Source organism: Denticeps clupeoides, chromosome 13 (genome assembly GCF_900700375.1).
Source record: "Denticeps clupeoides chromosome 13, fDenClu1.1, whole genome shotgun sequence".
NCBI classification, from domain to species: Eukaryota; Metazoa; Chordata; class Actinopteri; order Clupeiformes; family Denticipitidae; genus Denticeps; species Denticeps clupeoides.
This window is the reverse complement of record NC_041719.1, coordinates 6,193,563-6,203,121: the sequence shown is the minus strand read 5'-3', so window position 1 is coordinate 6,203,121 and position 9,559 is coordinate 6,193,563. Positions and strand designations below refer to the sequence as shown.

Here is a 9,559-nt window from a genome sequence, read left to right as displayed (position 1 = left end):
GAGCAGAACCGGAGGCAGCAGATTCGCACGGACAGCCCTGCAGCTACCTAAAATCCACAAGCGCGCCGCCGCGGAGGACTAAAGGGGGAAACGCGCGAGCCGAGGCGCGTCGCGGCGCTAATAAGCACGTGACTGGTTAATTGAGGGCGGGGCCACCCTTAATTGGTACGCGTTCGTCGTTTGAAGTTCACTTTTGCGTCTCGTTGTCCAGGGCTCCGATAATATTTGCTCATTTAATCTGCAACGTTGATCACACGCTGTTTGGCACTCGGCGACGTCTCGCCTTTCGTTCCTTTTTGGTGGCCGCAGGTGACCCCAGATGTTGCGTACACGAGGCACGTGACCCCTAATAACATTAGTCGGTGGCGTGGCGGCCCCTGCTGGCAAGACGCGGAAGTGCAAAAAGCTTCTTCTGATCTGCGCCGGGCAACTAAACAGCAGTACGACCTGAAGTGTGACATTTCTGGTTCAAGGTCACAAAAGTCCTACTCTCTCTCACAAATATATATTTTATTTATATACTGACTTTTTTTATCTTTACAATTCACATTCACTGTTTTATTTTGCTACTCTAAGACTATTTATTTGCTTATTTGTACAGTGAACTTCTATATTAGAGTTGACATAGTGTCTTTGCTTTTGTTGCACTTATGTAACAATGTAAATTTTCCACTTGTGGGACTAATAAAGGATCATTTTATCTTACCTCTTAACAACCCAAATATCATAAAGCATAACGTTAAAAACAGACAAAAAAAACACTTTTGTTTCACAATTTTAATATATATATTTATATGTATTTTAACAAGACCATTTGCAGACAAAACAAAGGGTGAACAAAAATCAGTTCAAAGTAAAATGGTGAAAAACAGAAAACATTAAAGATGTTCCTCGTTTGAAAACACCTTAAATTAAAAAGGAAAAAAAAAAAAAAAAAAAAAAACAAAGATGTCCCATCTGAATCAAATTTCCTCCCAGCACTCAGTTGAAAAAACATCTTTTTAAAAATATTATACATCCCGTTAGGGATTATGATTACTATTGGACTGCAAAAAAATCCTAAAAAGAAAAAGGCGCTTTCCTTTGTGGTTTAAGTGCCTGCGTGTTTTTTTTTTTTTTTTTTTTTTTTAAATAGGGAACCCTAGTTTCCTTTTAAAATCTCTTTACATCAATTACTCCACATCTGTACACACGGACTTAAATGATTGACATTTTATTGTACCCACCGTTCCCCCGCAGTGCGAGAAGTGGGTGTTTTTCATGATCCTCCACATGGGGAGGAAGGTTTCTGTTCCAGGGGAAAGTGCCCTCAAAATACACCCGGCTCTACCTCTTCCCTTTAAGAGCAAACTTTCACATTTACTGCGTGTAGTGTCCCCGTCCCTTCCCTCCCCTCCATATAGAAAACCAAATAACACAAAAAGACACACAACATTAAGATGTAGATTCTGAACATAAAACTTTATCGGACACACACGCGTTCAGAAAGGCATACACGCACACACCGACGCAAGCTTTCTTCTCCGCCACTCACACATTCATTAAGATGAAGCCAAAACATGCTTTCACACTTTTGCCTTGAGACATACAAATGTGTAGAGCCGAGTCCACCCTCACCTGGTTTCACTCCTCTACATGTCCCACCCCTAATTCTCCCCATTTCTCTCTCTCTCTCTCCCTCTGTAGGAACAGTTCAATACTATTGGTAACAGCTAGTTCCAGAAAGAGCACTTGTAAAAATTGCAGAAATATGGCTTCTTTTAAAAAAAAAAAAAAAAAAAAAAAAAAAAAAAAAAAAATCTGTTCAGACGGGGGGTTTCCTTTAATAGGTTGGGGCGTTTCATCCAGCCCTCCACCTTCATGCATCTTGCTGGTGCTGAAGTTACTTTTCTCCTCTTTACCTGATCGGTGGTGAAGCGCCATCATGTCATGCCTATGGTGAAGCGTGGTGTAGTGTTGAATCGGCACCGCAAGCAGACGACCAATCAGATGCAGGCATCAGGCCAGGCCGCTCTCTTGCTGTCCAATCCATGAAGACCTTGGCCTGTGCTGGTACATGAAGGCGGGCTGTGTACGTGGTTTTGACAGTAGAAGGGAAGGTGCTGTGTCCCGTTTGCTGGTTGAGATGGGATGAGAGAGGAGGGAGAAGGGTTCACTCCCTTACGCTGGCAGAGTAGGAGAACTGTGGGAAATGTGTGCGAGTGTCCGTGTCGTCTGGGTCCAAACTCTCGTCTGTTGAATAAAAGATCAAAAAGTGTCAGCATTTCCATGTATGTCTGTGCAACAATTTATAAAGATAATGAACAGTCTGATATTTTAATGCATATAGTAAATAAAGAATTCAAAATATATTAAATTAGGTCTTAGAGAGGCCAGGGATGACTTAACTTTCTGAACATTTGGTTATATTTAAATTTAGCATAACATAATATTTTTGCTCCATTACCATTTATATTTTTTGCCCAAAATTGTGAATGTAATTACAGACACAATAAAAAATAAATAATAATAAAAATCCTAGAAAACAAGACATTCTTGATTACTCACATTGATCCGGAGGTGTGACTGTAATAGTCTGTGCAGTGAACTCGACATCGAAGTAGCGTGTGTCCGTCTCAGAGGTCACCTGTGGCTTGAAGGGAGGAATCAGCTGAAACAAAGAAAGAAAGAAAAAACATAAGACGAGGCTTTGGGATTACCTATAAAGTTAATTTCGAAGTCTGGTTCCAACCCTGACCTTCTTTTGAAGCACATCTTGCCAGTTGATGGTGCTGAAGAACTTGTGAGCCATTACTTCTTTGGCATCTTCTGAGCTGCCCCCGAGCCTTGAGAATAACACCATTATCACCACCAGTATCACAATTCAAATGCACACTCAGTCCGGTATAATACAGAAAATTAATCTACTACAGAACTGAAGGAGTAAACGTGAGTTTGTTTGGCATAGTTGCAGGCTATACTGAAACATATCATCAAAAGAAATGCCACCCCCCAGCAATACGAGCATTAAGCCCACATCCATACCTCATCATGCCTAGAATTTATAACACATAATAACTAGGCATGATTTAGTATGACCAGTGTGAAGAAGAAAAAGAAAAGGGTTTGGTAGTCACCTCTGCTTGGGGTCTTTCTTCAGCAGACCTGCCAGTAGGGCTTTGGCTTCTGGTGACAGATTCCTGGGAAAGCGGATCTCCTCCATGAGGATGAGCTCAAACAGACGCTCATGGTCCTGGTTGTAGAAGGGTAACCGGCCACACATCATCTCATACATGACAACACCCAGTCCCCACCAGTCCACTGCACGGCCATAGTCATTATCTTCCAGCACCTGAGAAGAGATGGGGAGCGAGGGTGTGAGGAAACCGTGGAAGGAAATGGAAGGATGCACAACAGAAGGGGAGGGAAAAAAAAAAAAAAAAAAAAGAGCAGAAAAAGTTAAAATAAAACAAATTACAAAAAAACACCTTATTTGGAGAAATATAGCAAACTGGTGTACACAATTAAGAAGAGGAGGAGAGGTTAACCTTTGCCCTAAGAGGGGGCTATTTTTTGGTAAAGAGCACAGCGTTCCTATCTGTGTTGCAATGTCAACAGTGACTTATTTGCAGTCTGTCTGCTTCTCTTTCCTCATCTCAGCTTCAGCTAATGGTTTACATCCAACTGCCAGTTTATAACCTAGCATGATAAATAAACCATGAAAAATGTCTTGAAAACAAACCATTGGGTTGCAGAAGGGGAAAACCATAAATAAGGGTAAGGCCAATATGGGTGTCAATCGCTTACATAGGACTTCATTTTAACTTGATAAAAAACTGCTACAGTCTTGAAAGCATTTAATTTAGAATCTTATTAAGAATATATCAGTCGTCCAAACATTTACTTTCAAGAAATGGCACTACTGGTGAAATTCTCTAAACATGTCTAAACAATTGTCCTTACAGATTTTCACAAAAACAATTAAGATTATGAATTTATGAAACTCATCCGCAGAAGGAACAAAAAATATTTTCATAAAAAAAAAAAAAAAAAGCATGTTGGAAGCGCACTATTACAATCTTTCAAACCACTGCATGCCACTAAAATCTAGACTAAATCATATTTAGGTTTTGATATACAATGAAATGCATCTCACCTCTGGCGCAAGGTATTCTGGGGTGCCACAGAAGGTCTTCATTGTGGCTTCGTTTGTGATGCCTTCTTTGCAAAGCCCAAAGTCTGTTATCTTGATGTGGCCATCTTTGTCCAGCATGAGATTCTCCAGCTACGATCACAGAATAACATGTGCTGTCATTTCAATCACTGCAGAAACGCCAATTGCCTCATCAGCTTTAATCAATTTACCTTAAGGTCCCTGTAGACCACATCACGTGAATGCAAATACTCCAGTGCAGACACAATCTCAGCACCGTAGAAGCGTGCTCTGTCCTCCGAAAACACTCGATCTCTTGACAAGTGAAAGAAGAGCTACAGGACAAAGTGAGATATGTAACTTGAGCTCTCTCTCCCCTTCCCTCACAAGCATACACGCACAAAAAAAAAAAAAACATGGATTATATACCTCTCCACCGTTGGCATACTCCATCACAAAACAAAGGCGATCGTGAGTTTGGAAGGCATACTTTAGTGTCTGCAAGAAGAGAAGCAGAGAGGTTACGGGACCTTCCAAACCAGGAACGTTCAGTAGCCACCACACATCCCAAGTGGCGAGGGACTCACCGTGAGGAAAGGATGCCTTGTGTTCTGCAGGACTCTGCTTTCCGTTACTGTGTGTGCCACTTCGTCCTACGGGGACAAGCAATACATTGAATAACCAGGCAACGATTCGATCGGCCAGCTCCTCTCTCACCAAGACAAGTTTATAACCCACCTTAGCGATAATGACTTCCTTGCGTAAGATTTTCATTGCGTAATACATGCCGGTGGCCTTCTCCTTGACCAGAATAACCTTCCCAAATGTGCCTTTTCCCAGTAGCTTCAGGTAGTCAAAGTCGCTCATTGTCTTAAAAAGAAAAAGAGAGAGACAACGGCATTTCAAAAACACATCACATACACAAATAGGGCCACAAAACGAATTACAAACATGTATGTATTGCGTAACTCCAGATACTGAATTGTATTGTAGAGGGGAAAATCCTCGACAAAAGCACAATAATGTCCCGTCATTATTTCTTTTTGATCCTGGAACATGTTCCCATCATTTCACGTAATAGAACATTCTCAGCACTACAGCACTGACCACTTTGGTGCGAGATTTAGAGATGGCTGCCTCCATGCTTTCAAAGCCACTGCTGTCACTGGGGGAGCCAAAGGTGATGTCCATGGGCTCCTCCTGAGACTTGAGGCCATTGGCCACCGCTTGTATTGCTCGTATCCACTCCTCTCTGGGGAAAATGAAACATCCAAATGAGCTAAATTTTACTGAAACACCTCTTTCTTGAATGTCAAGACTGAGACAACAGATTGGGCATTCCGGACCGTACCTCTCCGCATTGCTGTCCACGTGAAAGGTGCGCTCAATAACTGTGGTCCACTGCAGACAACGAATGACAAACGTGTTTGGCCTAGGCCGCTCTGTCTTCATGAGCTGGCACTCTGGAAGGTAAACACAACAGGTTTACCCCAAAACCATACGCATTACTTAAATTGGGGGTGGGGGGGTGTTTCTGCACAAACTTACCCGCCACTGAGAAGTTGTTAAGGGGTGGTAAGCCATGATCAGATGTTTCAGGCTTCTCTTTGTAGCCAATGAATGAGCCATCACTCTTCAGGATAAAATATCGCGGCCTCCAGGTCTTAATATATTCACCTAAGTTTACATATAAACATTAGTCATATTTAAAAGTGGTGCAGTCAGTCTCCAAAAATATAATATAATATAATATATATATATAAATATGAGAGAGAGAGATCCCTGTGACTGAATAAACTCTAAAGTGCTAGAGATGTACAAGCCACCCCCCGGATATTACAATGCATCAGTTGCATGTGGAGAAAGAAAAACCTCAAGCAATGCTCACCTCTCTTATGGAGCCAGCCCTCTCTAACCACGCTGACCTCGTTCATGCTGGGGTTAGAAGTTGACGGGGCCAAGGGTTGGGTGGAAGGGAAATCAGGGGAGGGGAAGATGTGACGTGACGCAATGGAGAATCAGACGGGAGTCGGAACACACACCAAAACGTCAGAACCTAGAGAGATTATTACAACTTTAAATCAGTTCAACAGAATATAAATAATTACATAAAAAGACTATACAATTCATCTGCAACATTCCATTACAAACATCTGACTAAAAACCGTAACTGATCCATTTTCAAACCCAATAGTAAAAGTTAGCCCTCTCTAGCTGGTTATAAAACAGAAACACTGAAGTTAATCACAGCCAATGAAGGTCAATCAATAGTTTTGAAGCAGGACATCAACTGGCTTTCATTACTCTGGCATCGAGTCACGGGTGGGAACATCTAGTATCCATGACAATCAGCATTACACCCGCCACTGTTTTTAATTAACATGCAAACATCTTACAAGACGACAGTGAACCGGATAAGATGATTAAAGGATTGTCATTGGGACATAAATATATTCATATAAAAGTATATAATAGTACATAAAACATTATCAGTAGGTAGATACAAAAAATGAAATAAAAACCACAAGATATCCTAGAAATCCTGCTTTGTGGTACACATCGCCATCACAGTGAGTCAACACTCAAGAATAAAACATTAACACACACACAACTGGTAGCAGCTAACAGAGAACACACGATACACCAGACTAAACGTGGTAATGAGTGTTTACAACTCAAGGGCGTATGATAAATATGATAAATGGTCACAGATGCTGCACATAAAAACACATAAAAAAAAAATTTGCGAAATTCACAAACTTGTGGGGTGCCTTAAATAGATAAACAGGGAAAACGGTACACGGTCCTACGGTGAAAAACACCAGCCGGCCCAGCAATTGAAACGCAGTCAATCAATGAACTACCGCTGCACAAATGATCAGAAGCATCTCAATACAAAAGGTCACAGGCCAATCCTCGTTACCAATAACTCAATGCAAACATTACAGTCAGGAAATGTCTGGGAAGTGACCTCGGTTCTTTTAATTAGACACGCATAGTACCTACGGTTTAAGGAAAACTATCGAATTCCAGAGCAAACCAAGTTCGGTTCTATTACATGAATTGGAAAAACTGTGATTGGATACAAAAAAAAAACCACAGCTTTGCGCCAATAAGTGAATACGAAAGAACGCCACGCAGATAATATCGAACGCCGATCACTCCACGCGAGTCCCGGTCCGAGGCCGTCGGCGAAACACCGACACGGACTCGCGATGCGTGGGGCGCTAGCTCGATGCTAGCAGGCGCGTGTTATTCTACGTGGCAGCGCCGTCCGTCCGAGAGAAGCGCACACACGAGGGGGGCACGAATCCCAGCCGAGCGCCGGTCCGCGACGCCTTCTCTTCGGCATCGTTCGTTCGTTCGCCGGGGAAGGGTTCGGAGCCGGTCCCGCGGCTGTTTTTTTTTTTTTTTTTTTTACCCGCGGGCCAGGAGCGAGCGACGCCGGTACCGACGTCCGCTTTTAAAACAGTCTCTTTTTTTTTTTTTTTTTACCGGCGACTCCGAACCGGGCGGAACAAAACGCGGCGTTTATCGGCTGGCGGCTTCTGTTTTTTCTTCTGGTCGGCGCCGCGCTTCGCTCACTTTGAACACGGTGACTCTTGCTCTCGATTGCACAAATCGGGCCAGGCACAGAAATAATGAACAAAACGAAGAAAAACAGCAGCGACGGGTTCAACGTCGCCGAGTTTTAGACAGAAACTTGACCGGGTTCGTAGCTCGTTGCTCAGGGTGCTGACATTTCTGTCAGGCGACGTTAAAGCGTAACACTTGACCAGGTCCGTACTGACACTTTACGTTCCCATGCCGTTGTATTAAACGTTCGTAAATGCACCCGTGGAGCGCCCTTACTCCCTTATCGCCCAACAAGTGTTGAGCGTAATGGCGAAGTACGCGATTTATTCATCTGCAACACCCAAAAAAGCCCGACCGCTTCCACGGGCACCGAAACTGGCGTTGCACCGAGATGGTCGAAACACGCAGAAACAAACCCGCCTTCGGGCCACGGGCGAGGCGGACACACGCACAAGAGCCGCGCAGGCGGAGATATCGCAATTCGCCCTCCTCACCTCCAGGTCTTCGGCTTGCTGGCAGAGCGGCGATGACCATAAACGACCAGGGGAAAGGGGGGAAAAAACACGCACACACAGTCACCTCGCTGGCTCACCTACTGTTTCCCCAAAGCTGGTGTATTGAGCTCTGTCAATGACCACGCAGCTCAGAAAAACAAACGGGGGGGAAATAGATAAAATAAAATAATCATAAAAAAAAAAGGTTTAAAACGGAAAGCCCGTCTGCCGCTGCTGCAGGCGGCGTGTTACACCTTCTGCCCGCCCGAGAGCGGATCCGCAAGACGAAACAAAGGGTCTCGCTTCACGCCAAACGCGCCTCCCGGAACGCCTGTCCGCGGAGCTCCGGCCGCCCGCCCGCTTTTTCTTTTATCCGTTAATCGCCGAGGCCCTTCGGCGACCCGCGATCTGTCAACAGCCCTGCAACCTCGGGCCTCACGCAGGGCAGAACTGCTAGCAAACTACTAGACGGGAGCACAAACAGGAAGTGGCGTGGGCACGCGAGGCCCGGGCCTTCCTGGTGCCGCCGGCTGATCTGAGGTCAGCCCGCCCGCGTTGACCGCCACTCCTTGCAGCCGTGAGAGAAACCGCGCAAATGATCTCCAATCAGCCCCAAAAAAACAACGAATTATCAACACAAGATGTATTTTTTTTAGTATTTCATATTGTAAGACCGCTACAATCAATGTATTTTACACACAACGCCTTTCTTAAATTTAATGGCCATTTTAGTTGCTATTAAAATAGCAACGTCTTAATCTTGTTTACGATTTACCGAGAAGTCCCGGGTCACGCAGCTTTATCAGGAAACAACAATTTCACTCTATCTGTTTTTGCCTGTGTTGTTTCGTTGGAATCGCTTCAAGTAGTGTTTTTTTTTTTTTTTTTACTTTCGTCGTGATTCCAGGCATACTTTGGAAACGAGCGCATCAAAGTCCCGATAGTTTCATACATTCACACTTAAACTGGCTAGTAAAATTTAATACCGTAAAATACCGGAGGTCGACGTGGCCGATCCGCACAGATCTTCTCTTCTGGACACACGTGTAGTGGGTCCATGCGAAAGCTACAACCGCTGTATATAATAACCCAGAGGCACTTATAAACTATCTCGTTTAGTTTATACGCCACGCGTGTAATATATGACTACTTTTGCTTTATTATGTTCCCATAATGAGAATCTGTTCATCGTAGAATAAGGCTGATGGTTAAAAACAGGTCATATTTTTCCACCCATGCAGCTGTATGTTTGCCATCAGTCTATTGTGTGAAGTGTTTCTTTTTTGGTACGTGTTAAATGAGCGCTGTCTGCTATTTTCAGGAATAGTGAACTAGTGAACAAAACCAAAAACAGGAC

At 43.6% G+C, this 9,559-nt stretch overlaps 1 protein-coding gene across 4 annotated transcripts; it reads right to left on the bottom strand.

Annotated features, from left to right (window-relative positions):
* Window positions 1–1,089: 1,089 nt before the first annotated feature.
* akt2 (v-akt murine thymoma viral oncogene homolog 2) lies at window positions 1,090–8,675 on the bottom strand. Of its 4 annotated transcripts, none has more exons than XM_029000651.1 (14): window positions 8,203–8,675; window positions 6,021–6,188; window positions 5,681–5,809; window positions 5,484–5,595; window positions 5,240–5,384; window positions 4,871–5,002; window positions 4,720–4,785; window positions 4,562–4,630; window positions 4,345–4,467; window positions 4,136–4,264; window positions 3,117–3,331; window positions 2,738–2,825; window positions 2,548–2,650; window positions 1,090–2,232 (listed from the first exon to the last, which is right to left on the bottom strand). In XM_029000651.1, the coding sequence occupies exons 2-14, from the start codon at window positions 6,064–6,066 to the stop codon at window positions 2,153–2,155; spliced, it is 1,437 nt and encodes a 478-aa protein (XP_028856484.1). In that variant the 5' UTR covers window positions 6,067–6,188; window positions 8,203–8,675; the 3' UTR covers window positions 1,090–2,152. The 4 variants fall into 4 exon arrangements, with proteins under 4 accessions (XP_028856484.1, XP_028856486.1, XP_028856485.1 ...); XM_029000653.1 differs by having other exon boundaries at window positions 8,301–8,675; XM_029000652.1 differs by lacking the exon at window positions 8,203–8,675 and having other exon boundaries at window positions 6,021–8,131.
* Between the last annotated feature and the right edge of the window lie 884 nt (window positions 8,676–9,559).

What these genes read in the sequence shown, in the direction of transcription:
- akt2 (XM_029000651.1), bottom strand. Translation starts at nt 6,066, where the DNA reads ATGAACGAGGTCAGCGTGGTTAGAGAGGGCTGGCTCCATAAGAGAG. An exon ending in AAGAAAGACCCCAAGCAGAG is followed by an intron (nt 2,826 to 3,116) that starts GTGACTACCAAA and finishes GTTATTCTCAAG; the next exon opens with GCTCGGGGGCAGCTCAGAAG. An exon ending in AAGATGTGCTTCAAAAGAAG is followed by an intron (nt 2,651 to 2,737) that starts GTCAGGGTTGGA and finishes TCTTTGTTTCAG; the next exon opens with CTGATTCCTCCCTTCAAGCC.